General features: G+C 52.6%; 1 protein-coding gene across 1 annotated transcript; it reads left to right on the top strand.

Annotated features, from left to right (window-relative positions):
• Positions 1-2,580: 2,580 nt before the first annotated feature.
• Gprin1 (G protein regulated inducer of neurite outgrowth 1) lies at positions 2,581-15,206 on the top strand. Its single transcript, XM_027940996.2, has 2 exons — positions 2,581-2,660; positions 11,190-15,206. The coding sequence occupies exon 2, from the start codon at positions 11,232-11,234 to the stop codon at positions 14,235-14,237; it is 3,006 nt and encodes a 1,001-aa protein (XP_027796797.2). The 5' UTR covers positions 2,581-2,660; positions 11,190-11,231; the 3' UTR covers positions 14,238-15,206.
• Positions 15,207-15,345: the final 139 nt, after the last annotated feature.

The following is a 15,345-nucleotide window of genomic DNA, read 5'->3' as shown; positions in this document are numbered from 1 at the left end:
CAATGCCTTTAAGTCTCCTCCATTTTAACCTTGTATCGCCATAGAGATCAGCATCCCTCTTTTCTCTCTTAGAGCCAAAATTTCTTGAGAAAGGCATCTAATTGTTCTCTCCACTTTCTCCTCCCTGCCCCCTGCCCAGTGCCTGGTATCATACCTAGGGTTCATGCTAGGCAGGGACTCTACCACTAAGCTATGTCCCCAGCCTAACTCCACCTCCCTACTCCCATTTGATCATCAAACTCCCCTACACCAACTTGGCCTTCCACCCCCTCCTCTCCACCCCTCCACTGACTGGGCTCTGATGGAGTTTCCAGTTAACCTTCTTTTCAAATTCAGAGGGCACCTTGCAGGCCACATTTTGTCTTCCCATGTGATTGACACTGCCCTCCTTCTGGAACATTCTCTCCCCTTGCCTTCTGAAACATCACACTCTCTTGGGTTTCTACTGGCTTCTCAGACTTTGTGCTTCTCATCCTTTGCAGTCTCCTCTTCTCAGCGGTTCCCTCCGTGCTCCTTCCTCAGGCTGACCCAGGCCCTGCACGTCTCCCTATTTGGTTGATACTTTCCCTCCACAGGCTGACATGTCTCTCCTGGCCTCCATTAACAGTCTCAGGGGGTGTTAACAGCTTCCTAGTCCCTTTTCAGCAGTGGCCACTTCAGAATCCAGCTCTGGGCTCTTATGTCTCACTGTGGCTAGAACATGAGCCCCTCCTTTCCCCTGAGCTCATCAGATATAGATCTTCCATCCACCTGGATTTCTAAGGCAAAACTTCAGAGGGACAGCAGAACCCTCTCTCCTCCATGCCAACCTCCAACCCATGACCAAGTATATTAGTTGGCCCCTCTTCTCCATACCAAGAAATGTCACCATGATTCACATATCAGCGAACCTCACCTGCCATGGCTTCTTCATCTGTGTGTAGGATCTGCTCCTGTGCACTCTCGTTCTGCCAGAGGGGGAACTTTTTAGATCAGTTTAGTTCCTGCCACCTTTCATGTCTTGTGAACCTCCCCAAAATGTGTTTATCTTCACCATGGAGTCGATAATATTTGCCTTGAAGGACTGGAGGGAATGAAATGACGGATGCAGAAGGGTGCCCTTGTACCAGTGAGTGAATAATTTTTAGGACTAGGAATACAAGGAAGCATCCCGGCTTTGTGTGTGCTGTCCGTGGTGCTGAAAATTGGTCTGGCACTTCGCCGTTTTCTCCCTTTCCTGGGCTCCAGGCTGAAGATGCCAGTTTAATGGATTTTCTTCATTTGCCATCGGATTTTAAAAATAAAAATTCTTTTAAGGTCACAGTTACTTATGGTTCACCGGATAAGGGAGAATGCTAAAACAGTGAAACGTGAGGTTGCTGGAGTTAAATTGCATAAATTTGTAATGCCAGTCCCACTATTAATTGTGTGACCACAAACAAGGCACTTATCTGTATCTGTTTTCTTATCTGAAAATGGGGATATAATACATTAATCTTTCTCCTGAATGATTGTAAATGGAAATTAGATGAAACCTGTAAACAAAATCTTAGTACAGTGTTTGTGTTTGTGCCTAACTAAGAGTTTCATTTACATTAATTGTTACTATTTTTAGTAGATGGTTTCATAGTACAGGCAAGAGAGGGTTTTATCACCTCCAGGACAATTACAGTTATTTTCTCTTCGGGGAAATTGAAAGAGGGGACCACTTCTCTGCCAGGAAACGTGGAGGAGGAGAGCAGCGAATCCTCATGTCTTTGGCAATTCAGATTCAACTTGAAGTCCCTGAACTCCTACTTCGGGCGCCTTCGGCCTTCCAAAACTACTGAGGTGATTAATGTTAGCCCCATTTTCCAGATCAGGAGACTGAGGCTCAAAGGGGGTGAAATGACTTGCTCAGGAGTATCCAGGGGGAGGAAAACCCAGCTTACACAGACCGGAGAGTGGGCGGACACCCTGTTTGGGGAGGACGGCAGAGGGAGAACGAAAGGCTCCTCTCCAGCACCACCACCGCTGGCGTCCCCTCCACCCACAGGAGCGTGGGCAGCGGCGAGACAAAGGGCCGGGGGCGGGGCGGGGGCGGGGGCAGAGAAGGCCGGATGTGCGGCCGAGGGGGAGGCGGGAAATTTCCTCTTCGAGGGAGCTTGGAGATCCCGACGACCTGGGTCCCCATGCAGGCGCCGCAGGTCCTCGGACCAGTGGCTGCAGCTCTCGGAGCAGCAATTCCCTCCTCGGTGAAACTACAGAGCGTTCGCGGGGATGCGTTTATTGAGATTTGAGAAGCAACATGCCCCGCCTTCTGCTGGCGCGCAGCAAATGGGCAGCCTCTCCGCCCCTCAGTCTCCGGGTCTGTGAAATGGGAACCCGGAGGAGAAGGGCGGGGCACTCTGGAAGACCGGGCCGACGGTGAGGGGCGGCAGGCGAGGGGCGCCCCTCCCTCCACCCAGCTCTCGTTTCCCCGCCGGCACCGCCCCCTCCCGGGTTCCAAGGCCGCGAGTCGGCCAGCGCGCATGCCCGGGGCGGGGCGCGGGGCGGGAGCGCGGACCGGCTCGGGGGACGGCTGCGAGGAGTCCGCGGGTCCACCCGCCAGCCCGGCCCGAGGCAGCCGAGGCCGTTTGGGCGGCGGCAGCGGCGGGAGCCAGAACGTGGCGCGCCGAAGAGCCGGAGCATCGGCCCCGCGGGTAAGCGCAGCGCCCGCACCTGCGGTTCCCTCCAGGAGCGCGGCTTTGACCCCTCTGGTTCGCTGGCGGCAGCTCTGCAGCCGCTGTCCAGGGTCCTCAAAGCCCCTCCGCTGGGGCCTCTGGCACCGCGCAAGGCGAGGGGCGGGTTGTGTGTTCGCGCGGCTGGGGGCGGCAGGTGTCTGTTTCCAGGCTCCTCACTGGGGCGGGGCGGGGGCGGGTCCGGCATCCTCGGCCCGAACCCCCGAGGGGCCCTGCGGGCCTGGCCGCGGTGCGTGTAGGACTGGGTCCCCGCGTCCGGCCTGGACGCTGCTAGCTGCTTTGTTCCGCACGGCAGTGCGGGAGGGGGCGCTTCCCGCCACCGGGGGGAGGGGGTCCGCCCGCGTTGATTCATCTCCTCCCCAGAGTGAGCTCCGCGGTGCTTGAGAGGCTCCACTAGCACCACTGAGCACACTCGCCGTTGCACACCCAGTGTGGCACACACTCTGGGACACGGTCACACACTGCGTTGGAGATCACCTCATCCTTGGGCCAGGCCACAGGTCCAACACACACCCGCTGTGGCCCTTGGTCATTCCATCAGACTCATACACACAGCCACCTGTGTACCCACCCAATTCACCGAGTGGGAGCTTTGAGTATACACTCAGGCACAGTTAAGCACTCACATTAGCCATCACAGATCACAGCATACTCAACTCGACAATGCCCTGATCACAACACACTCCCAGTCTCCCTACTGTGGTCTGATTGTGCCTGTTCACACCTGCTCATGGTGTCCCTCCTGTACCCCCAGAACCTGGAATAGACGGTCACCCTTGTGAGCACACTCCCTATCATTCCACACACAGACTTGCTGTGTCTTAGCTTGTTGCTTACCCCACCCAAACTAGCATGCCCCTAAATGCCCATTCTTGCTCTCCTATGGATGGATGGATGCATGGAGGCTGTTTCTAGGGGGGAAAGTCCCTTTAGTAGATTCCTTCTCCCTGAGAGCCCCAGGCAGGAGGCTTTGCTGTTCTAAAGGGACTAGTGGACAAGGGGCTGCAGACCATACTCACAGGTACACAAGCTTTTGTCGGTCTTGTTACTATGGGAGGAGATGTTTGCAGGTACCTGGCAGCTCTGGTCCTGATTGGGGGTGTAGGGATGGCTCCAGACTGCAAAGAAATCCTGGAGAGAAAGGAACAGGCTAGCCAGGTCTCTGGGCATTCAATGGGGCTGCTATGCCTTTGAGTGGAACACAAGTGCCTGTGCACAAACCCAGACCAGTCTCCCGTGAGTAAGACCATGAGGCCATATGGCCATATGTGCATACCCACAGGGTCCAACAGGCCCCCATGATGTGCAAACACACAGGCCATTCTGCACATATGGGTTATATGTACGCACACCAAGATTTGCTTCAGCATACCTCAGGAGCCAAGTCCTAGCTCCAGATTGGCCTAAGCTTGTACAAATCTCCACAGGCAGTTTGCTCACTCCTTTGCACACCAGGTGAGCCAGCCTATACTCCTACACAGTCATTTCAGCCTTCTTCCTCAATTGGGTCACACTCACCTGTTTATGCCCAAGTGTGCAGATCATCTGTTCATCGGGTGTGCATGTTCCCGCAGGTGGGTGTATGTATGCAGGGACATTCTTGCTTCCTCTACTGCATGCTCCATTGTACAGTTGCTGTGAGATCCACAGGATCCAGAGGAGCCTTGGCCTGGTCCCAAGGAACACAAAAGGGTTTTAAGAGCCAAGCATTAGTGTCCCCGATCCTGGCTGATATGATTGGGAAGAACCCAGGCTTTGGCCTCAGACAGAACTGGCTTTGAACGATAGCCTCCTTCCCCCCAATGTGTGCCCTCAGTCGAGTCACTTCTCCTTCTGACTTCAGTGTCCTCATCTGTGGAATGGGGTGATAATGTCTGTCCCCCCATGCATTTGTTGTGGGGTCCAGATGATGAACTGGGCCTGAGAGTTCTGGACCCAAGGCTGAGCATAAAGTAGGAAAGTGGTGGTGTTGGGTTCTAGAGGGAAGAAGTGGGGAGGAGGTGGATCCCCAGGCCTAGGCTGCCTCTTGAATTAGTGACTGGAGAATACTGAAGATTCCTTCAGAGCCAGGAGGGGCCCAGAAGAACTGGGAGCAGCAGAGCTTCTTGCATTGATCTTTGAGCCCCATTCAGACTGGGAAATAGAGGCCCAGAGAGTACAAAAACTCATTCAAAGACATAGAGCAAGTTAATGGCTAAGCTGGGTCTCTCACCCTGGCCAGGCTCTCTGTTTCTACCCTGAAAGCCCCACCCCCCATCCTATTTTAGAGACAAAACTTTGAGCAGGGAACTGGGAATCCAGCCTTTTCCAGGAAGGCTTGCCAGAGGGACATCATACCAGCTGGGCCATGCCTACTTCTCAGAACCTCAGCTTACTTCTCTGAAAAACAGGACGATAGCACCTACCTGACAGGTATGCAAGGTCTGCCTGACTTGTGCGAGGTCACTTCCTGCCTTTACTGGCATCCAGTGCGGGGGTCAAAACTTTGGTGGCCATAGGTCAGGAGGGTAACATACATGAAAGGTGAGTTATAAAAAAACAACAGCATGAATTTAGTGATCAGTAGCAACAGTCAGCCTCAGTGTCCAGGACACCCTAGGGAGAAGTGAGGATTGCAGCTAATTGGAGAGTGCCTCCCCTGTTGCTATGCAGGAAGCATACTCAAATTGTCAAAATTTAATTTTCCAGGAGATTCTGGAAATCTAATTCTCACATGGAATCTTCTAATTTTTAAATGTTGATCACCTTGCTCCTTTATTTAAAATTAATTTTTAACTTTTTTTTTTTTCAAGCCCCGTGGGTCAAACAAGCATGTGGGAAGACCAGATTTTGCTGATTTGCATCTCTGCTGCAGCCCCCGCCCCCTCCTGGGAGCACAGCTGGGCTCTGACACGCTGAGTAGATAAAAACAGGCCTTTCATGTACACAGCCCAGCCCTGAAGGGAGCAGAATCCCACACACCCCTCATCTTCTTTAATTCTCGTAACATCCCTGGGAGAGCAAGGGGTGGCTTCTTCAGGGTCCCAGGGAGGAAGAGGGTCTTGCTTGAGGCCACACAGCTGGTAAGTGGTGAGATGTCCAGACTTTTTGCCCAGGGCTCACCCAGGAGGAACTTGTTGGCTAGGCTAGTGTGTGCAGACCCCAGGGCCGAGATATTGGGCTGAAATGAGGCAGTGACCCAGAACACCCCCTTATAGCCTTTCCTGACTACTTGGAGCTGTAGCTTGAGCTTCCCATACACCTGGCAGGTAGCTTCTGAATTCCTGCTTTCCAAAGGAGGAAGCTGAGGCGGGTATGGTGAGGCGGGTATGGCAAGCCCATCTTGGCCCTCTCCAGAACCTGGGCCCTTTCTCTTGCCCATCCAGTCACTCTGGCTTATAACCTCCTTCTCCACAGCTGCCAGGACCAGATAAAGTGGCGGTCACAAGCTAGTGACTTTGGGGTCAGAGTTGACCTACAGAAGTGTTTTGGCCTGTGTGATAGTTAAAAAACGAGACAATGTTAAAGATGTAGAAAATCTAGATTATGACTGTGCTCAATAAATTAGGAGACCTGGCCACCTAGAAGCCAGTTTCATTTCCCTGCCTAAAATGCTCCAGGGGGTTCCCGGTACCCTTAGGAGAACCCCCACTCCTCCCCCAAGCCCTGCAAGGCTGGCTGCTGCCGCTTCCCCTGCTTCCAGCTCTACCCCCTCCGCCGCTCTGACTTCTTCCCCAATGGCTCAGATGTTAACCTCAGAGAGGCCTTTCTTGACCACGTGTCCAAACTGGCTGCCCACTCCTTTGTCTCCACAGCATCTAGTATTTGAAATGATATCACTTGTTTGCTCCTTGTTTGCTGCCCCTTCCTGGTCTACCTTCATTGGAACCAGGGACTGTACATCCCTCACCCACAGTTATGTTCCAGCACCAAGAACAGGGCCTAGGATGTTGCAGATGTGCCCAGTAAATGTCGAGCTCAGAGATGGATCTGACCATAGCTGGCAGAACTGAGTTCAGTGGCCCCTTTAGAAGGGACCAGTGCCCTCCATTGGCCACAGTCCCTACCACACCCTCGTCTCCCTCACTCCGAGGATGTTGGGAATCTGTCATCATCTCCCTTGTTCTATTGTTTTTCTTATATTTTTTATTTCCACCCATATCACTATCAAAAGGTAAGCCATGCAGACGGACCCCATCTATTCAGCTCAAATCTGATCAATCCCTATGGATCGATGATATTCTAACTCACTTTTATGCTGATGAAAAACACATCCAAAGGAGTCTGGCCAGACCTCTCCTGTGCTTCAGACCTGACTCCCATCTGACTCCTCCATGACCCTCCATAAGTCCCATAGGTGCCCCAATTCAACTCTTTAAAGCCCAGTGCCCTCTGAAAAACTGTTCTTTCTCCTGGATCCCCATCTTAGTTCATGTCTCCCACCCTGCCAAGTCTCAAGCTCAAAGCCTGGGAGACCCAGTGGTAACCAGTACTGACTGAATCCCCATCAAGAACCTGAGGTCAAGTCAGGGACCTAGAGGTGTAAATGAATACATGCAGAGTGACCTGCCTAGTCAGCGGAAGAACAAGAGGTCAGGAAATCCAAAGGACGCTGGGGGTGGGGGGTGGGGAGAAGGCCCACTAGAGGGTGAAGGATTTAAACTGAGACCTGAAGGTTTAATAAGAAATAACAAGGAAAGGAGGGAGCAAAAGAGTCCCCCTACCGAGGTGTATAGAGGCTGAGCTGGCTCAGGACGTGACACCCTGGGTGAACCCAAAGAGGCCACCTTGTGTGTGTCTGTGTGGTGTGAATGTGTGTGTGTGTGGTATGAGTGTGTCTGTGTGGTGTGAGTGTGTGTGTGTATGTGTTTTGGGGGGTGGGAGTAGGTAATGAAAGATAAATCCTAGCAGGTAAGAGGGTACTAGGGGATTAGAACCACACTTTAAAGATAGGCTTGACCCTAAAGACAACAGGGAAGCATTAAAGTTTTCTTTTTTCCCTTGTTTTTAAAAATGGTACAGTCATTTACCACATAATGGCATTCTGGTCAACAACAGACCACATACACAGCAGTGGTCCCATAAGATTATGATGAAGCCGGAAAATTCCTTTTGCCTAGTGACATTGTGTCTGACATCACATCTTAGCACACATTTGTGGTGATGTTGGTGTAAATAAACCTGCGCTGACAGTTGAATAAAATTATAGCACATATAATCATGTACAGTGCATATTTGATTATGATAATAAACAACTATGGTATTGGTTTATGTATTTACTGTACTATATTTTTTATCATTAGAGTGTGCTCCTTCTGCTTATAAAAAAACAAAAGTTGGCTGTGAAACAGTAGGCCATGCTTCACCAGGAGCAGCTTCATACACCTAGAGTGTACTGTGTCTCTTAATTGCATCAAGAGGCCGCATGGAGTATACTCTGTAATATTCACACAATGACCAAATCATCAACAATGCATTTCTCAGAACACATCCCTGTTGTTTAGCAATGTGTGCCTGTGCTGTGAGCACATGTGATCCAGATTCAATCTCAAAGGGGTGTACAACACAACAAAGGTCATCTCCTTTTTTTTTTTTCCAATAGTAAAAGGAATAGGATTTGTTTGCACCTGAAGAACAAAAACAGAACTCTTGGAGAGGCAAGAGGGGACCCCAGCAGGGGGTTGCATCCCGTTCTCATTTCCAAGAGGCCATCACCACTAAAAAGCTTTATGGAATTCCTTCCAGAAACGTGTCTGCCCTTTTCCTTGGCTAAACACATGAGAGTCTAGAAACTATGCTGTCCCTAGGTCTTTATTCTTTTACATTATCGTGGCATCTTTCCTCAACACCCCACGTATATTCTGGTAGCTGCATGGTGTTCCCTGAGTTTGTCCCACTTGTCATAGAATTGCTTCCTGGTTTTCCTCCACCGCCAGCCATATGCTCAGGCCCCCGGTGCACATTAGTCTATCTTCTAGCCTATCTTCAGGACCATCCCTACAGGTGGGTTGATGGCTCAAATTCTATGTACATTGTAAACTTTGACAGAAGTTGACAAATGTCCTTCAAAAAAGATGATAACCAACTTAACTTCCCATCAAGAACCAGAAGAAGCAGGATGTGGTGGAGCACACCTGTCATCCCAGTGACCTGGGAGGCTGAGGCAGGAGGATCGTGAGTTCAAAGCCAGCCTCAGCAATTTATCAAGACCCTGTCTCAAATAAAATATAAAAAAGGGCTGGGGATGTGGCTCAGTGGTTAAACACCCCTGAGTTCAATTCCCGGTACCAAAAAAAAAAAAAAAAGGAAGCATTTTGAGCCAGAAATAGCACGGTTAGATCTAAATCTCAGCAAAATCAGTCATTCATGTAACTTTTATGAGGAGCTTGCCACTCATTGCTCTTGACTCTGGGATCTATCATTGAGCACAGCAAAGTCCCCACCCTCCTGGGGCTGGCATTCTAATAAGAGGAACACACCATAAACAATAAATAATATATGTGATACGTCAGATGACACGTACCATGGAGAAAAACTCAGGGGCACTAGGTAGATGGAGAACGCCAGCCAGGGTTGGGGAGGAGGCTGTGTTATACAGTATGGGCCAGGAAAGGCCTCAGGGAGTGGACCATTAGACAAAGGACCTTCAGTGCAAGGGCCCTGAGGCTGGGGAGGAGGGTGTTCAGAGTGTTCAGGGGGCAGTGAGGGAGCCAGTGGGCTTGAAACAGCACTACGAAAAAGGGAGAATGGTAGGAGAAATGGCCAAAAGTGTTAATGGAGCCAGAAAATGTCGGGTCTTAAGAGCTATTGAGAGTTTGCTTCTATTTGGCACGAGAAGTAGATACTGCTTGGTTCTGAACAGAAGGACATGATCTTCCTTGGGTTTTACTGACTTCTCTGGCAGCTGTGTTGAGAATAAACTGGATGGGAGAAGGAGGAAAGCCAGGGTCGTCCAGATGAGAGATGGTGAGGGTTTAGCCTAGGGCAGTGTTGGGATTCTGTATGTATCTTGAAAGTAGATCAAACTGGATGAACAGGACATGGGGGCCAGGTGCCATGTCGCATGCCTGTAATCCCGGCCACTTGGGAGGCTGAGGCAGGAGGATCACTAGTTCAAAGCCAGTCTTAGCAACTTAGCAAGACCCTAAATAAGCAACTTAGTAAGATCCTGTCTCAAAATAAAAGATAAAAAGGGTTGGGGATGTGGCTCAGTGGTTGAGTACCCCTGAGTTCAATCCCCAGTACCAAAAATAAATAAATAAAATAGGACATGGGGTATGAACGTCAAGGATTCTGGCCTGAGCACTAGGGAGATAGTTTTGGAGCAGGTTTTGGGGGGAATCATGCGTCCTGCTCACTCTAGCTGCTAGTGTGTAATGGGACAAAGTCGGTCACAGCTCCAGTTGCCTGCCAAACCCTCTTCTTGAATGTCCCCCAACTATCACAAACAGCTCATCCAGACGGAGTTCCCTCTTTCCCCAGATCTCCTACCCAGCGTCACTGCCCAGCACCACACTAACAAATGTCCTGTGGGCCACCCTGGCCACCACCTGCTATAGGGCTGGAGAGGTGGCTCAGTGGTAAACAGCTCTGGGTCAATCCCTAGTACCAGAAAAAAAACAAACAACAAAAAACGATTGCAGCTGCTCAGGGTCTGTTGCTGAGAAGGGACGGCACAAATGAACTAAGGGTCACTCAAGTGAAAGACGGAATGAGTGGAGGACGGACCTCCTCACAGATACTGTCCAGTCCCTCTCCTCCTTCAGTGCAGCCTCCACGCCATTCCAGAGGAATCTTTGAAAACATACACATCTGACTGTGTCCCTTCCTTGACTATAAACCATTCACAGCTCCGCAGGGCCTACATAGACATAAACCGGTGGCCTACAGACATGTTTTCTTTGGCCCACATAGTGTTTTGGGTTTTTATTTAAATCCTGAATTAATTAGCATATTTTACATAAAAGTCTGTTTTTTCCCACTTCTCTTAAGACACTGGAAGAACTAGTGCTACGGTTTCATTTCTCCAGGACAGCACTTGGTTCAGGGAGTAGTGGCTTTCCCTTCAGACAGGGCATGATCTCTTGGCCACAGTCCCCACCACTCCCTCTTGTTTCATACCCAACTTGCTTCCCTCACTCAAATGACCCCTATGGCCTCAGAGTTTGTAGCTGTGGCCTACAGAACAAATATATAGCCTCTGGGTTGCATGAGGTGGGCATGACCATGGTGGGAAGACATTAGGAGAAACTGAAAGGTCAGGCTGTGGCCAAATTGTGAAGGGCCTTGAATGCCATTTTAAGAAGTCCTATCCAGAGGACCACTGGGTGTGATGAAGCAGGAGAGTGACATGGTTGGGCCTATGCTTTTAGCCCAGGCCCTGTGAAGAGGAGGGGGCCAGACAGGGACAAAGAACCCTGTGAAGAGCTGGGCTGCTAGGAAGAAGGTGAGCAGGAGGGGCTTGGATGGATGCTGTCCCCTAAGTCTGAGTCTGCTCTCTCTCTGTTTCAGAACCAGACAGCAGCCTGCATTCAAGCATGGCTATGAGGGCAGATGGGCAGTGCTGAAGACCCAGCCTGGTTCCAGCTGCTTCCGACAGACTCCAGCCCCCACAGTCCCTTCTGCTGCCCACAGGATGGGAGCCTGGGTGCTGGGGGCCCGGCCATGAGGGATTGCTGCCCCTCCCAGCAAAAGGCCAGTCCTGCATGCCTCAGGCACACCCCTGACCAAACCCCAGGCATGGACTCCAGACACAGCAGCCCCAGGGGAGCTGGGGAAGGGGCCTCCTGCTCTGAGGACCCCACTGGGAACTTAGCCTGCCCCTCTGCCACCTGCATCCCTTCCCAAGAGGAAGCCACCAAGGAGACATTGGGGATACATGGAGCCTTGATCTCAGGGACACCAGAAACCACTTTGTCTAGGAAGCCAGAGATTGTGTCCTCACTGAAAACTGATCCCACATCCTCAGAGAACAGAAATCCTGTGATCCTGGAGAAGAGAGATTTCAATTCTTCAAAGCAGGCAGATTTGGGGTCCATAGGAAAGAAAGATGCTGGTTCCACAAGAAAGGCAGAGCCTGTGTTGACAGGAAAGGCAGAATCTGCAGCCTCTGGAAAGGGGGATCCTGTGCCTCCTGGAAGGATGGATTACACGACTCCAAGAAAGGAGGATCTTGAATCCTTGGGAAAAGTAGATCCTATGTGCTCCAGCAAGGTTGACACAGTGTCCCCAAAGGAGGATCCTGGGTCTTTGAGAAAGGTGGATCCTGTTTCCTCAGGCAAAGTGGATCCCATGTTCCCCAAAAAGGAGGAGCCTGAGTGTCATAGAAAAGAGCACCTTGTGTCCTCAGAAAAGGTGGGCTCTGCATCCACAGAAAAGATAGATCCTGGGCCCTCAGGCAGGGTGAATCATGTATCCTTGAGAAGCACGGATCCCACACCCACAGAAAAGTCAGATCCTGGGCTCTTGGGAAAGCTGACCCCAGGGTTATCAGGCAAGACTGAGCCTGTATTCTCTGGAATAGGGACTCCTGGGTCCTTGGGAAGGGTGGATCCTACATGCTCAGGGATGGCAGATCCTGCATCTGTGGAAAATGCAGAAATGGTGTCCTTGGCAAAAGAGGACCCTCAGTTCCTGGCAAAGACAGACCCTACCTCTTCAGGGGAGGGGCATCCTGTGTCTGTGAGAATGACAAAAACAGTGTCTGCTGGCCCAGTGGATCCCATGTTTTCGGGAAAGATAGATCCCACATCTGTGAAAAGTACTGTTCCTGTGTCTCTAGGCAAGATGGATCCAGTTTCCTTGGAAAAGGTGGATCCCATGTCCTCAGGAAAGCCAGAGCCCTTGTCTTCTGGGCAGGCAGAACATGTGTCTATGGGAAAGACAGTAACTGTATCTTTAGGAAAAGAAGACCTGGTGTCTTCCAGAGGGGTGGATCCCACAACTGAGAGAAACACAAAAATACCATCTTCTGGAAAAGTGAATCCTGAATCTTCAGGCAAGACAGATCCTGAGTCCTTAGGTCCAGGGGACCCCAGGTCTTTGGAAACAGGGGTTCCTCCATCTGCAGTAAAAGCTGAGGCAGTGACTGAGGAAAAGGGAGATTCATGGTCCTTGGAGAAGGCAGGTCCTACAGTCTCAAGGAAAGCTGATCCCCTGGTTTTAGGCAATGTGGACCCTGTGAGCAGGGGAAAGACAGAAACTGCCCCCTCTAGAGAAGTGGACTCCATGTCTTTAGGAAAGTCCCCCATGACTTATAACAAAACAGGTCTGGTGTCCCCTGGGAAAGCAGATCCCATGGACTGTGGTAAAGCAGAAGCCATCCCAGAGGGAAAGGTGGATCCTCCGTCCCTGGAGAAGGGGAATCCTGTGAACTCCACAAAGAAGGAAACCAAGGCCTTGGGGAAAGTTGAGCCCAAGTCTGGGGGCAAGGCAGAAGCAAAGCTCCCTGGGCAAGAGTGTGCCACATCATCAGGAAAAGCAGAGGGGTTGTTTTTGCAAAAGGAGCAGCCACAGACCTCTGAGAAAGTAGATCCGGGATCCTCAGGAAAAACAGATCCCATTGTGTCTGGGAACGTGGAGCCTGTGTCCCAGGCCGACTCTGCATCTCCAAGAAAAGCAGAGTCCCCATCCTCTGGAAAGGGGTTTTCCATTCCGAAGAAGACCGAGTCCTCCTCTTCCAGGCAATCAGATGGCAAACCCTGCAGTTCAGCCCCATCTCCCCGCGGTGGTCCCGGGAGCTTGGAGAGCGGTGTGGAGCCAGAGCCCGCCCCCAGCGCTAAGACCCCCAGCCTCTGCCAGAAAGACCTGGTGGCCACTGAGGCCGAAAAAAGCCCCCATGCGGAGGCCGCAGCGCCCCAGCCGGGACCACGGACTCGCGACAACTTCACCAAAGCGCCGTCGTGGGACGCAAGCGCCCCGCCACCGCCGCCGCGCGAGGACGCAGGCACACAGGCAGGGGCGCAGGCCTGCGTCTCGGTGGCCGTGAGTCCCATGTCTCCGCAGGACGGCGCAGGCGGCCCGGCTTTCAGCTTCCAGGCAGCGCCTCGCGCGCCCAGCCCCACACCCAGGCCTCCCTCGCGCCGGGACGCAGGCCTGCAGGTGTCGATGGGCGCCGCCGAGACGCGCTCCGTGGCCACTGGGCCCATGACGCCTCAGACCGCCGCTCCCCCTGCCGCGCCCCCTGCCTTCCCCGAAGTGCGGGTACGGCCCGGCTCGGCACTGGCGGCCGCCATGGCTCCCCAAGAGGCGGCGGAACCAGTGCGCGACGTGAGCTGGGACGAGAAGGGAATGACGTGGGAGGTGTACGGCGCCGCTATGGAGGTGGAGGTGCTGGGCATGGCCATCCAGAAGCATTTGGAGCGACAAATCGAGGAGCACGGCCGCCAAGGGGCGCCCGCGCCGCCGCCCGCCGCGCGCGCAGGCCCGGGCCGAGCAGGCTCGGTGCGCGCCGCAGCCGCTGATGGCGCCGCCAAACGCCCGCCTGGCCTCTTCCGCGCGCTGCTGCAGAGTGTGCGCCGGCCGCGGTGCTGCTCGCGGGCAGGACCCACGGCTGAGTGAGCTGCCCCTGTTTTGTACGCCCGGGTTTTCGACCTTCTCAGGCTACTTTCTTGACCCCCAGACCCCTAGAAGGTGTCCCCTCGGCGTGCGACAGCCCTCTGAGGGGTGGGCAGCCTCTAGGGGCTTCTCATCCCCTTCTTCCCAGCCCCATTCTGTCCGAAACACACAAATGAAACCCCTTTACTTAGTTCCCTCGTGGCCTTGAGACCACAGACCCTGCCTCCCATCTTGCCCTCAGCTGCGTTCCCTCCTGGTCACACTGGGCTAGCAAGGGGACCTGCTCAGCACCCATACCTCCGGCCCCCTGAGAGCTAAGGCAAGCTCCTGAGATGGCCAGATTAGGTATGTTGAGGTCTCCAGTGGGACCAGATTCCCAGAACTGGGAAAGACTGCATGCAAATCTTTTAAGTGGCCCTCCGTGTGTGCAAGGATCAGTGTGTGAGACCCCCACCCCTAAGCGTGCTGGACTCTGAATGTGAGACCCTGGAGGTTTCTGAACGAGTGGGCATGTGCTGACCCCCAAGGCTGGGGCATCTCTTGCATGCTGTTGGTGGTCCCTCCCCATCTCCAGTCTCCCCCATCCCCCAACCTTTAGCTCCTTTCCCACCAGGTCACTGGTTCACAATTCCCAGAGAGGCCAAAGGCCAGGAAGGGCACTGGGGACTCAGATGAGAGGGAGAGTTGCAGAAAAGTGAGAGGGTCTCAAACAGGACAGAAGGTCACAGTCAGGCTCATGAAAGGTCTTGGGCCACAGCTGCCTAGGTGGTAGCTGTTCTTGGGTATTGGGGACAGGGTGAAGAGTTCATTCTATAACCACAGTTCACCTTTAAAGGCCACCCTCTTCAGTCCCTTGTCACCCCTGTGCTGTGAGCCCCCACAAGTCCCTTGTGACCACTCAGTGCCCTCGTCCCCACCCCTCCAGCCTCAGTTTTTGGCTACAAACTGTCACAGTATACGTTGGTAATAAAATCTCTCCCCAACCCTTGTCTGCTGTGATTGACTGAAATAAGAGGCAAAGCAACATCATATATTATTATATCCAGGGTGGGGGAGGTGTTGTTAGGCTGTCACGAGGCCTCTTCCCAAGAGGGCCAGGGGAGTAGGGCCT

This window comes from Marmota flaviventris, chromosome 5 (assembly GCF_047511675.1).
Source record: "Marmota flaviventris isolate mMarFla1 chromosome 5, mMarFla1.hap1, whole genome shotgun sequence".
Lineage (NCBI taxonomy): Eukaryota > Metazoa > Chordata > Mammalia > Rodentia > Sciuridae > Marmota > Marmota flaviventris.
The sequence above is the reverse complement of the archived record's forward strand: the minus strand, read 5'-3'. Positions and strand labels throughout refer to the sequence as shown.